General features: G+C 42.0%; 1 protein-coding gene across 1 annotated transcript in view; it reads right to left on the bottom strand.

Moving 5' to 3' along the window:
* The window catches only part of IGF2BP3 (insulin like growth factor 2 mRNA binding protein 3), a 116,887-nt gene that overhangs the window by 44,202 nt on the left and 58,355 nt on the right, over positions 1 to 14,330 (bottom strand). Inside the window, exon 5 of the mRNA XM_075417454.1 lies at positions 78 to 129. Within this exon, the coding sequence (XP_075273569.1) occupies positions 78 to 129 (52 nt within the window). The remainder of the gene's footprint in view (positions 1 to 77; positions 130 to 14,330) is intronic.

Here is a 14,330-nt window from a genome sequence, read left to right as displayed (position 1 = left end):
CAATAAAAAGAGGTGAAGTTCAGTGTGTACTCACTTCTCACTACAAATTTAAAAGCAGTTTGAGAGTAGAGCCATACCTTGCTCACAGTTCTCCACTGTTCCATACTGAGCTAACAAACTATCCAACACCTATCAAGAGGGAAAAGAAATAGCAGATTTCAATTCTAAAACAGATTAACAAAACAACAAAGCCTGCAAGAAAACTAAAATTTGTGATACTTTTACCAGAAGATATAGCATTCAAAACATCCACTCCAATAAGGTAGGAGGCGTTAATAATTTTGGGAACAACAAGCCCACATTCCTTGATTTCATTCTCACAACAGAAAATCTGCATTTAAAACTTCATGAACGTGAAAATACAGAACACAACTCCAAGAAGTCACACTGCGCTATTAAACCTTCAAGTCACCTGTTCTCAGAGTGGACTACAAGCAGAGGAAGGAAGAATTAAGGAGCAGCAAATCTGGAATAAAGTCTTTCATGTAACCCAAGCACATACATAACTTAACCACTCGTTTTGCTTGGTTTTTCCCCATTACACACAGGCAGTGCATAAAAATATCTTCTTTTCCTACTTAGCAGTGGCTTGTCTACAAAGAGCAGTTAACCAGAATAACCAGTGCACCAGAAGCTGTTTTGCAATTGTTTAGACAGTTTTCCCAATAACCAGTGCACCAGAAGCTGTTTTGCAATTGTTTTGACAGTTTTCCCAAACGCCCATTCCAGAGGAACCACTCATAACAGTATCTACACAATTATTTGGAAGTCACAAGTAATTTGGCCTTTGGGAGAAAGCTAGGGAGAAAGAGGTGAAAGCACATGACAAGGAACAAAAGTAATTTGAATAAAGTAGTTCTATTTGGCATCATTTGTTTTATTCTAGTCAAATGGAGAATGAAGATGGGGCAAGAAACAATGAGACTTTTAGGAAAATCAAAGTGTTGGAATATTCCAGTAAAAACATTAAAATACACATAGTTGTATCACTTCTAAAATTCATGTCACATACTTTGTTTTCTTCCTGGTGAGAAGTAATGTTCCAGAAAACAGCAACTGCGGCTGTAACTCACACAAAGCACAAGTACATCATTGATGTTTGTTGCATCCTAATTTTTTATCTCAAGAATTAATATGAGACTGGAAAAGTTCACCACTTACACCAAGTGAAAAGTAAATTTGCAATCACTTCTGTGAGCAAAGTGCCGTTCTTCCCTTCGTTTAGTCTCTTAGGACAGAATGTCGGAACGAAAGGGAGGAAACCCTTTTGGGAAAGGAAGGAAACGAGGAAGAAAGGACAGAAGCAAAGCAGTGGGCATAAAGACACATCTGTGCAGCTTCTCACTGCAGCACCTTTCCACTTGCTGTAACCAGCAGCTGAGGGTGCACAAAACCCTAGTCCCTAAATATGTAAAATTCAGAGGCTACATCCTCAGGAGATTAAAAATTCAGAATTATAGTTTATTAATGTACATATACTTTTACTACAATATAAAAGATATTTTTAAGATAAAATGCACTTTCTATGCCCAAACTTAACGACAACTTATATTGGTATAATTTCCAGTCTTTACCACCTGTTAAAACTGAAATTGCACATAGACATTTCAAAGGCAATATTTCAAACCAGGTATTTAAAAGGCAATGCACTGCTCACCAAGCTTGTGCAATACATCACTATTTCTAACTGCAGAATTTCCCCATCCTTCTGTACAGGGTCTAGTTAGTAAGTTTTCTTGGCAACCGTTTTGTTTTCATACACAAGTTGTTAATTGTCCTCTCCCTCTTCAAGTAGAGATTAGCCTAGTCTGAGAGCTTGCCTTTTCAGTCCCCTAATCTGACACTCCTCAGATCTGACAACTTGAAACTAGCTAAGGAAACATTTGCTCTGAAATTTGCTAAATATTACTGCAGCAGAGACACTCCAGGGGATTAAAATAAATTAAAAGTCTGTGGAAGATATTTTTAAGACAATTGAAACCTCGGCACAGTGGAGTGGGGGCGTTGGGAGGTCTTGCAGGTCTGCGGACATACTTCCACACAAGCCAGGAGAGTCACTACGTGTGATGAGGAAAGCCTTCCTCCATAGACGGCTTGAGCAGTAACCATGCCTCCACCAAAATCAGTGGGTGAACAGAATCTCAGGTGGCGTCAGGGTTTTAAAACAAGAAAAACAAAGCAAGTCCCTGGCTTCAAGATCCATTCTGAGATGCTTACTTAAAATAAGATACTGAAGAGTTCATTAGTCTGATAAAGCATTCTCTTTGTCCCTACAGTATGTCAACACCCATGCCGTATTACACAGCAGGCTGTACTACGGGGTGAGCTGATGTCTTTAGTTAGTTAAGACAAATTTTTATTACACCTGAACTGCGCAGACCACCGGCTCATGCCAAATCTGCCCTAAAGCTGCATCACTTCAAAATCACAGAATTTCATTTGCATCCTAAATCACACGGGAAAAGAACAAAGCTGGAATGCCAGAGGTACGACAAGACTTTGCTGGATAATAATCAATACTTTGTAAGATGTTTCCATACTACATCTATATTCTGGGCTAAGCATACTTTTACATTAAGACCAACATATTAAAGTCACCAGCTTCACCAAGAAAAGAAATGCTTTAAAGCAGAATCCACACAAGTTTTTAAAGATACTACATTGTCTCTAAAAACTACTGCTTTCAGCATGTTTCTGATCAGCCATCAAAAGCCTCTCAATACACTAGCCCTGCATCTGCTCCAAGAAGCCCAAGAACCAAAAGGCTCTTTTGCAGTTAAGGAATAGTCCAGGTCGGCGCATTCAGCATCCTACTCCTCTTCACCAGAACTTCTCCTCTCATGCTGCTCTTTAATCCTCTTCTGAGTTGTTTCAGTCAGGGACTGCGTCCACCTGGGCTTTAATCGAAGTGATTTGAGTTCCCATGTTCTAAAGAGATTCACTTTACCAAACAGATTTATGTGAAGTTTCCTCAAAGGATTGGAGCTTTTTGTAACCAAAATGAGAAACAATCCCCTTCTTGGGTCAAAGACACTTGCTGTCCACAGCACTGTCCTCAGCAGATGCTTGTATTTTCATCACCGTCAAGTCTCATGCAGCAAGGTTTTAAGTCTCATCAACATTGCAGGGGTAGCCTTTTAACCAAATTGTATTTAAAATGCACTAGTAAAAAAGTTTCAGCAGCAGCTGGGGTATACACGTGTGTGTGTGAGGAGCAAGCTCCATGGGTGAGAACACTTCTACCTGAACCAGCTGATCCAGTTGGGAGAAGTCATTGCAACCGTATTCAAAGCCAGATACTCTATTGTCACTCACTTTCAAAGCACAGAACTCGGCTCCTGCGTGTGTTTCTTGCTTCACATGTATTTACTGCAACAGCCTTCATTTTTTCATATTTCTCTTCGCACTGTCTTTTCCCTCTCCTCAATTTTTTTTTTCTCTCTAGCCTAAAGCCTCTGGTTCTGCTGCAAAACAAACATGTTTTGTTTTAGCTGCTCTTCTGTAACACTCTTCATGTACAGCCTTGTTGGGCAACCAGAATAAAATTCAAAGCCAAGTTGGTGGTGCAGCAGCAATTCTGATGAGCAGCTGAAAAGAAAAGTTTATTTGTACAAATATTTAATCTAAGCTAGAAAAAAAAAAAAGTCTTTCCTTTTCTTGAGCTCCCCTTCTAGCAGTTGTCTAAATTGGATCTCCTGCTCTTGTTACAGCACAGATGTCTCTCACACAAAAAGCTGCAGTCTTATACTGTGGACTTTCATTCATCAGGCTCTAAAAGCCAATTCTGACTTCATTATAAACAGCATTACCCTACACCAAGCCCCACAGATCGAAGCTGCTTTACAAGGAAAAAAGAAACAAGGAAATGAGAGCTCGAAGCACACATTAAAATATCCCTGTTTTCATGCATATTGCACAGGTTTAGAAGTAGCACCTTTGAACAAACCAGAGCAGAAATTTTCTGTACTTTCAGAACAGACTATTTCATACACCTCTTCTTACGGTGCCGTAGGATTTCTGCCCTGCGCCATAAGCAAATTAGTCTCCAGACATCTGGTCCATAAGCACAATTATCTCTGTTGTTTCTCTCACACACACAGTTAGCAATGGGAACTTCACAGCAGTGCTGTAGAACCTGAAGTTGTTTTCCTCACTCACACAAAGCAAATCCATTAGACTACCACCCTTTCCTCCATGATTCCTGGTGTGATTACTTGGTTGGGAGTTCAAATTAGACAACACAACTGAAATCACAAACAGCAGAAGCAGAAAGAGCCAGGAGGATTGGGGTCATTCAGGAAGAGATCATGTGGGAACTTCCAGCTGCAAAGACTTTGAGGGTTCTGGGTGATTTTACAACAGCGGAGGGGAGGGAGGGGGAAGAAAAGTCAGGCAACCAAATGAGGAAAGAAGTTGTTAGTGCAAGTGGCTTTTTGATTTAAAACAGGAGAAGTGGGGTGAATGAAAAGGAACAAAGTGAGGAAAGGAGGGGGCAGGGGCACAAACCAATGTTGATATCACTCCAGATATCAAGCCCGACTGAACCACTAGTGCCATCTGCACACTTCAAGTATTCTGTTGGTATATTTAAGTCCACAAAACCCTGCAATTTTTGGTTGATTATATTAGTGCAGCACAACTAACCTGATGTGATCCCCACCAGGCTCTAGTGGGCTAAAATTTGCAGCGAGCAGCGCTGGCATTTTGTGACTTTGATGTGCAAAACAGGACCTCAGCCACCATTGCTCTCACAACTGACAATGACAAAAAGGCTCTTCAAAGTGCCTTCAGGTTGACTTAATCTCTTCAGTGGTAAAAAACACATCCCCAGCAATGGGCCCAGCTAGCATGGTTTTACAAGGAAAATTAAATACGAAGAAGGCCCTAATAAACCTCTGAGGAAGCAGTCGTTTTTGAAAGGCGTAACTGGATGAAGCTGCATCACCTGCATAGAGGCCATGATGGATGGGTGAGCCCAGCGCCAGGTCACCTGGTGCACCTCCCAGCCCAGGCAGCCCATCCAGACCACTGCTGCCAACCAGAGCCCAATCACAGCAACTTCATCCATTTTTACCAAAAAGAAGGTCAGAGCATGTTGGTCCCTCATAAAAGCAGAGCAGCATGGATGTGGAGTACCCAAACCAGCATGTGGTCTGCTGGGACAAAGTTGTTCCTCCAAAACTGTATGAAGGCACTTGAATAGGCAACGCCAGTTTGCAATGGCTCAACACACTGCAACATGTGGCGATGGTGTTTTTCATCTTGTAGGCCCTCCAATACCCAGTTTACTGTCTCATGAAACCATGACCATAGTCTGGAAGAATCAGAAAAATAAGTCTGGAAGCTGCTGAAGTCATTGTTTGCACACACCAGAAAGCCAGCGCCTGAAAACAATAAGTCTGGCTTACTTACCACATCCCATACAAACCCTGGAGTGAATTCTTCTCCTGGGAACTTACAGTTATAGCCAAATGTTCAAAACTATTAATAAGTTTACCCTATAATACAGCTCTGTTTAGGTGGCATTACCAGGGTTTTAAGAATCTAAAGCTGAACCACAGAGAACAAAGTCAAAATTGTCAAAAGGAACTACTAATTGAGTGACCAGTTTGGACACCGAGGGCTTGATTTTCCACAGCACTCAGCACATCTGTGTGTTCAAAGTGCAGCTTCAAAGCCACTTTCTGGAGCAAGGAGAACACGGCACTTCTGCAAGAAAGACTGGAGGCTTGTCACAAGACAAACTGAAGACAAGGCACTCTGTCAGCAGCTAATGGAAACTTCTCCTTTAAACAGTTTGCCCAGCACCAGACACCAGAACGTTCAGAATTCAGTTTGCCACAGCAGCATTCGATTGCCCTAACCAAAGGGGCTTGTCTACCTGAAAGTCCTTAACCTGCTGCACAACTCAGAGTGTGTTGAGTAACTGGGGCACTGCTCTTACAGACAAGTCATCTTCAGTGCACATGCTGGGCTTGTTAGTTGACAGCAGATCTGTCCTCTGGCCTGAGCCAATGTGCCTCCCTATGGAGCTAAGAGCAAACGCTACATCCCTGTTTACCTTGCTGCCATTATGGAACATCTAAAATGCTCAATGAAAAAAAAAAAAGAGGTAAGATGATGTGTACTATTTCAGCCTCAGTGTTTCAAATTAAGCAAAGGATACAAAGCAACTGAAAATAGGTCTCAGAGCATCACATGCAACCATGACTACAACTATTGTAACCAATTCCACATACCACATGTGTTTATAAGCACTTCCAGATAATACTGCTGGACCATTTAAGTTTTTATATACACACACACACCTATGTATACAAAATAAAAAGTTAATGGAAAGAGAGAGGACTAAATCCTTTAAAAGAACACTAGTTTTCAAGAACAACATTTAAAAGGACGTGCCTGATATCTGCGAAGTCAAAAAGAACATAAACTATAATTAGCATAATTTACAGATGGAAGAATGTTAGCTTCTAAAGAAAAAGTTAAGAGAAATCCAGCAGGAGTAATTGACATGGTCAACCATTACAGGTGAAGATCAGCATCAGAACTCTCTCTCCCTCCTCTCTTTAAATAAAAATTCATACAATGGAACAATTCACTGAGAGAGTATTCTAATGAAGCTCTGAAAATAGAAGAAATTCAAATAGAAATTTTTGGGCTACAAAGTTAGCCCAAGTACTGAATACAGTAGGCAAAAGGTTCTTGTGTGCTTTCATGTTCCCACATTACACCCCAAGATGGAAATAGCCTCTTGAATGTGTGATAAGGAGGAAAGATTAGTGTGCATTACACTAAGAAGGAATGGGATGCAAAAAAAGAAGATCATAATATCAAGGCTGAGAAATGGCATTAAGTGGTCTCTAAGGTGAAGAAAAAAAAAAGTACTTGAGAAATGTTTAGAGAAAAGCAAAAAAACCCGATTAGATGCATGGGTGGCCTCCTTCACAAAGAGATTAAAGGGAGCAGGACAATTCAGTTTGGAAAGGAGCAAGAGGGAATATGATACAGGCATTACGAAAGAAGGAATCATGCAGAGATGGCCAGATTGGCAGCTTCTATTCACCCTTCATCTAAATTAAATGCAAACAAGTTTGAAAACACAGAGAAGTAAGTATTTATGCAACATTATCTGAATGCAATTCAACACCTCACAATATCTGTTAAAATACTTTATTAATGTCCCCTCTCCTCATGCTAAAGGTGTAACTTCAAGAGCTGTTTCAGATAATGTCAGAGTTTGTGAACCAGGTTAGCGCTACCACAAACACTCCTGATTCCATACTCCCCCCCCGACATCCAGAAGATTAAAAAGCACCGTTGTGCAGATCGGTCCTTAAAGGCAGCAACTGCTGTTTTACACAGCTAAATCCCCATTCCCAGGATCTCCTCGTGGATGCTGCTGGGCCCCCCTCCTCCTCGGGCAGACGGGCTACCAGGACATTTCTGCGGCTCGGCTTGAGGGAAGGATCACATGCCAGGCCAGCAGATGGGTGTTGTGAAACGTAGTGGGAAGCAGCAGCAACGCTAGCTTGTGTTCATCTGCCTCCTCTTGCATTGAGGCGGATGGTTTAAGTGGAAACACTCTCCACTACTTCTACGACCTCATTTGTAGTTTGCCAAATGAAAGGAAAAAAAGCTATAAAAGCATTACTATCCAGTGAGCATCCATTGCCCAACTTTGATTAAACGATAGACTACACAAAAGCAAGGGAACCAGCAAATTTTAAAAGAATGTTCAGAAATGCACTGGGATAAAGGATGAATTTTCTGCTTTGCTCACAGGACTATATTGAAATACAATTGGTGCTTCATTGGCAGTTTTGACAGCTTCCCATGGATGCATCCAGCCCTGGTCTCTGTCAGGAAGACTGCGGCTCAGCCCCACAGTGCAAGCGGCAATGTCCTGCTCAGTGACATGAAAACCAGAAAGGAAACAGTTACGTTTTTCCTTTCCCCCTCAACCTTTCACTCCTCCCTATTTTTTTAACTCTGTATCATTATAGAAAATGTTTTCTTTTTAATTTGAAAGTTTATCAGGGAAAATTATATTTTTCCTATATGCTTTACTCTTTTTCTCCCTGTGCGCACACGTGTGAAAAAGGCACTTTTGAAAGCCATTTTCTGTAGTTATTAGAAAGTCTTGATGCCACTTCTTTACTGCTCTACAAGGCTGGTGCTAGTCTGATATTTTTAGTTTCAGCATAATAATGGCTCCTTTATTTAAAAAAAAAAAAAAAGCCTTCCGTAAAGTTGAAACCTGCAACTATATCAGAAATTTGTCAGACTAAAAATCAATCTTTTTAATCATCTTTTTGAACCAATCAACAATTACAAGTTCCAAGAAATCTCTTAACAAGAGCACAGGGTTAATTTCATGAGAAGGCCACACGTATGAAAAATATTCCTTCTGGTACAGGTATGCTGGCACCTTGTAGAAACCGAGGCAAGTCAGTTCTTTATATCAGGGAAATATTTCCTGGGAAGACCGTGCCATATTCTGACATTAAGCACTTACTCTAGGATCTGCTTATAACTATCTAAAAACCATAAAGGGAATCGTAGAGGAAAATCCTGTAAAATGGATTTAGTTCACATACTAGCACAGATAAAAATAAAGTATATTAGAACTCAGACAGAGATCACATCCAAGATGTTCCTTCTATTGTGCACAAGACTGAAGATGACAAGCTTTCACGAAAAAGATAAGTCCTTAACAACCACTTCATGAATATCTTAGATTTCTCTATAACCAAGGAAAACTATAAAAAGATTGAAGAATTTTGAATTATATTTGCAGAATTCCCTTTCCCCCTTTTTAAATTGATCATCCATGAGATACGTGCTATGCCTTTGGCTTCCCAGCAGTCCTACTAAGGGACAGCACTGCCGTGGACCAGGCATTTAAGAGAAGGTTTCACCTCTAAACCACAAGTGTCTGAAATACAAGAGACTACTGAAGGAAGGGAATTTTTAATCTGCATTTACAGATCCTTACAGACACTTGGGCTGGGTTGCTGGATATTCTTATACAAAACTTTCCCTTAAGCTGTCAGTGCATGTCATCTACCTCACCTCCCTAGTTATTTTGCTGGCACAGCAAAATTCCTATACCTGAGTGCAGATTGTCAGCAGCAGTCTCATAACACACGAGGCAGCTCAGTCACTTGAGCAGTTGTAGCAGCTACACCCGACATTTCTAAAATCATCCCAACAGCTGGGGAAGACAAGTTTTTCTTAACCCACTCTGCTGTTTTGTATGGCTGTTTTCAGGTAAAGGGGAGGAAAGGGAACAACCTTATCTAGTCCCTGCTGTGGGGACTGGGCACTGAAAGAGGTAGAGGAGGGTGGAGCAGAACTGAGGAATTCAAGCCCAGCCTCAGACGAAAACACAAGTTATATACACTTTACAGCAAGAAGCAGAGATCTTGGTAGAGCAATAACACCACTTTCCAGTATCTGCATTACTTTGAGCTGCAGAATCAGATTAAAATAAAATCTACAGTAAAAGTCTCTGCAGTGCTAACGCAGAGACAAGAGCTTTGGAAACAACAACAACAAAGTGCTGTCAAAGCCTTCAAGCTGCAGAAGAATTAACCTAGGAGCAAGGGGGAAATAACAGGATTTTTGAGTGTAGAAAATTTTTATGATAAAACACAGTATGTAGCAGCTACCTAATCATACAGATAGTCATAAAAATACAAGTCTACATATTTTAAACACTCTAAACCAAGTTATTAAAACCACCTAAAAGTTAAGGAGATATTATTGTGAAATTCCATTAAACACACATTTACTGAGATCTACAAGATTTCCAAGTCTAGCTTAAAGTATCCCAGCATTATGGCCAACTCATGCACGAATTTGAAAGGTAAGGTTTAAGAGGTTGTTTACAAAAAAATCAAAAAATTACAAACCTTTGAATGTGATTATTTAAACTAGAAATTAAGACTGCAAGAGATGCATTATGCTAATACCATTTGACCTATATATGCCAAACAAAATAATTCAGTGTGTGAATGCTGAGTGCTAGCTGACAGCTTGCAGACTATAAATTACTTTTAAGTGTCAATTTTGAAGGAGCAATCGAATGACAAGAAGACTGGAACAATTCAAGGAGAATGGCCATAGTTAAATGAGTGAACTATGCCTAACATGGTTCAAGAGCGATTTCTTCCCTCTACTCGCATTCAGAGCCTTCTACAAAGAGAGGCGGAAGAGTTTTCTGTTTACAACCTTGCAGGATGTATTCAATCACCAGCAAGCTCTCCAGCTCTGAAGTTTATTGTACAGCCTCATTATTAGTAAAATTAGAAAGAGATGCAATCAAGAAGGAGGCAAGTTTACACCATTCCACTCACTGTGCAGTAATTAATACTCTATAGCTGCACAGATCTGAAAACTGAAATACCTTTGTTCCTTACAAGCACTGGAATTCATAGAGGAAAGAGGGACTACCAACTAACATGCACGATACATGTTTTGGGGTTGTTTGTTGATCTTTTCTTCAAAGAGAATTGCTTACTTGGAACAGTTAAAATCACCTGCTATTCCTCAGCCTGCTTACAAAAAGCACAAGAAATGAAGTACAGTGCAGCAGAGGCCGTTATTATTACTGGCTCCAGTGGCACCACAGGAAAGTTTAGACCCAAGTCTCTGCCTTATATTTTGTAGCCAAGTTTTCAATTCAACTAAACAGTCATCTCTGCCCAAGACTTTAGCTTTAGCAGCTAAGAAAGCCATTAGAGCCATCCTTTGCAAAAAGTCACCCTTGTGCAAGCGTCTGAGCAGCTTGGTAACACCAGGAGCTAGACTGATACACTTTGTTCTTAAAAAAAAACAAAACATAAATTACACCAAAAAACCCACCTGTCATTTTCCAGAAACCTGGACACTCAATTTTGATGCAACTTCTTTGTTATGCTCCAAAACAGGTGCTGCAAGTATTTGGATAAGTGGCTCCAGTCCTGTCTTACTGCTGCTTCATGAGTAGTTCTGCAAGCTACCCTCCACTAAAAGTACTTCAACTCTCTGCAGCAATAGTACCCTGAATATGAATCAAAAACATCTTTAGTAATAATAAATTGAAAGTGAAGGTGAGCAATACTGTATGGCAGCAAGAAGTCATGTGCCATTTACCAGTTTCACATTTACTATACAATAAACTACCTCCTCTTGTCAAAACAACTTGTTCTCCTTAAAATCTTGAAATTTTAAATTTTTTGACATTTAAAAAGCCAGCACTGTTTAAAATAAGGGAAGTGGGAGTGTAAATCCCCAGTATACGCCTGTATGAATGTACACTTCATTCTGATTTTTCACTGATTCATAGCAAAATACTAAGCCCAACAGAAGAGGAACTAGATTTTTAGGCACAGAGGGAAAGAGTACTTCAGTGCTTTGCTATTGACATGGGAAGAAAGAGGAGGCGGTGTAAGAGGAACTAAGAAATCTTGGTTATTCGCCTGCAGAATGTTTAGGGAGCCACAGCTCTTAAATCCCTGCTCATGGCATCTGGATGAGAATGAAACATGTGCTATTCAGAGCTAAGCATGGCAAGAAGGTGCAGAAAGCAGTAGCAGAAAACTGCTACAGCAGGGGAAAAACTGATTTCAAACCATTAGCGTCACACACCTCGTGCATTAAACAGCAGCTGTGCATAAAGAAAGCAGCAACAAACCAGGGCAGCCCCTGCCTCAAAGAGCTTGCAAGGTGTAGGCAATAGGTGCCACAGTTACATGAGGAAGTACTGGGGGGGTGGAAAGGGAAACATCCACCTGGTTGTCTGGTTGAAATTCAAGGTTGCCCTCTGCCAGCCTGGCCAGCTCCAAAAGCCTGGAGCAGCCTCTCCTTACTGCCTGCCCATCAAAATGAAGAATAGGCAGCCCGAGTGCTGCAGCAGCAACCCAGGGACCAGCGGCCCAACTGCTGCCTGGGCTTCTGGGGATGAGGGTGAATCACAGAATCACAGAATGTTAGGGGTTGGAAGGGACGTCTGTGGGTCATCTAGTCCAACCCCCCTGCCAAAGCAGGGTCACCTACTGTAGGCTGCAGAGGACCTTGTCCAGGCAGGTCTTGAATATCTCCAGAGAAGGAGACTCCACAACCTCCCTGGGCAGCCTGTTCCAGTGCTCCGTCACCCTCAGAGGGAAGAAGTTCTTCCTCATGTTCAGACGGAACTTCCTGTGCTTCAGAGTGTGCCCATTGCCCCTTGTCCTGTCGCTGGGCACCACTGAAAAGAGTCTGGCCTCATCCTTCTGACACCCACCCTTGAGATATTTGTAAGCATTTATTAGGTCCCCTCGCAGCCTTCTCTTCTTCAGGCTGAACAAGCCCAGTTCCCTCAGCCTTTCCTCGTAGGAGAGATGCTCCAGTCCCCTCACCATCCTCATAGCCCTCCGCTGGACTCTCTCCAGTAGCTCTTCATCTTTCTTGAACTGGGGAGCCCAGAACTGGACACAGTACTCCAGATGGGGCCTCACTGGGGCAGTGTAGAGGGGAAGGAGAACCTCCCTCGACCTGCTGGCCACACTCCTCTTGATGCATCCCAGAATGCCATTGGCCTTCTTGGCAGCCAGGGCACACTGCTGGCTCATGGTTAACCTGTCATCCACCAGGACACCCAGGTCCCTCTCCACAAAGCTGCTCTCCAGCAGGTCTGCCCCGAGCCTGTATTGGTGCATGGGGTTGTTCCTCCCCAGGTGCAGGACCCTACATTTGCCTTTGCTGAACCTCATCAGGTTCCTCTCTGCCCAACTTTCCAGCCTGTCGAGGTCATGCTGAATGCAAGGGGGAGGCAGGAGCCTCCAGGAGAGATTTCACAGGGAATCAGGTCCATGCCGTGTAGGAAAGGATGCCAGGGGACTGACCAGCTACTATGCAAGTAATAAGGTCTGGGGGTGCTTCTGAAATGTGAGGGGCATCATGAAAGTTTGCCAGAAAAATCCGGCCAACAGAGTTTAGGGATGAGTTGCATTGCAACCAAGTTGGAGAAGCGAGCAGATAGGTTGATCAGGATCCCAGGTCAGTGACCGTGCAAGAACACCTTCTCGGTGTAAGCGAAAGTAGAATGAAAGTAAATGAGAGATGGAGACAAACAGTAGCAGGAGCCTCATAAATCAACCAATACACATTCTCTTAATAACCACATACCACCTCACACCCCTCAACGCTCGGTTTCAGGAAGATGGTAACAGCTAAGCATACAGAAGAAGCCACACACAAGAAGCCAACTTGAAGCCACAAAGCATGAGACAAAACACTGATGACATGATATTCATTGCCCAGACACTTAAAAAAAACCGCCACAAACCAGAAGCACAACAGACAAGACCCTCTAACAAAGTGGGGCAGAGCACAGGGATACTCCAAGATGCTCTTCAGACAAGAGTCAACTGAATAAAGATGGGCCTTTTGCGCATGTTCTACTATAAAGACAGGTTCTTAAATTAAGAATAACAAAAGTCACGTACAGCATGGCATCCCAGAGAAAGAAATGTTTAAAATGCCAAGAAAACAAACATAAAACCCAAACTACCATCTCCCCCAACGAAGCTACAAGCAAACTTCCCAATAAGCAATAAGAATGTGTCAGCAGCCAATTAAAATATGGACACTGAACGTGAAGAACAGGCATTTGCACCTGCACAGTTCCTGGGAGCACTACAAACAGCATCTTTCTGCAGACTTACTGCTCCTAACTGCCAGGCAGGAGAAGAAACCAACGACATCCCCTTTTCCAGATTCTTTTTTACTCTAGAAAAAGTCCCACTGCTTTGGGGACTGTTTACCAACATTTTTTAAGGTCTTTTCCTTTAAATTGATTTGAGAGGTTCAGATTAAGAGGCTGCCATATTGTCCTCTCCAGGACATCACAATGTCCCTGACAGCAGGGATGACAACACTAGAAGAGCTGCTGCCAGCCCTGGAGGCTGGGTTAGAAACCTGAACAACCTTTGTTAGAATTTAAAGCGTCTAGACGTCCTCTACCACCCCAAGAATACGTGCAAGCTTTTGGCCATCCTTCCACATAGCAACAGTAAAATCATTTTTCCCTCTGCCTACCCAAACACACACTTCGCTTTCAGACTATCATAAATAGTAAGCTCAGCTATGGCAGAGAAAAAAAAATTATGGGATGGGGTAACATGGCCGAGTGTGCTGCAGCAGCCAGTGGAAAGCAATACCCCTATGAGGTCTGGCAGCAGATCAAGGGCAGTCGCTTCAGTCACTTTTCAGATTATATAGCTTTGTGAAATTATTTTTGGTAATATTCAGCCTTCTAAAAACCTCTCTATGGAAAGCGGTCTTTTCCAGTCCCTTATTGTTGA

This window comes from Opisthocomus hoazin, chromosome 4 (genome assembly GCF_030867145.1).
Source record: "Opisthocomus hoazin isolate bOpiHoa1 chromosome 4, bOpiHoa1.hap1, whole genome shotgun sequence".
In the NCBI taxonomy this organism is placed as follows: domain Eukaryota; kingdom Metazoa; phylum Chordata; class Aves; order Opisthocomiformes; family Opisthocomidae; genus Opisthocomus; species Opisthocomus hoazin.
This window is presented reverse-complemented; position numbering and strand designations above follow the sequence as displayed.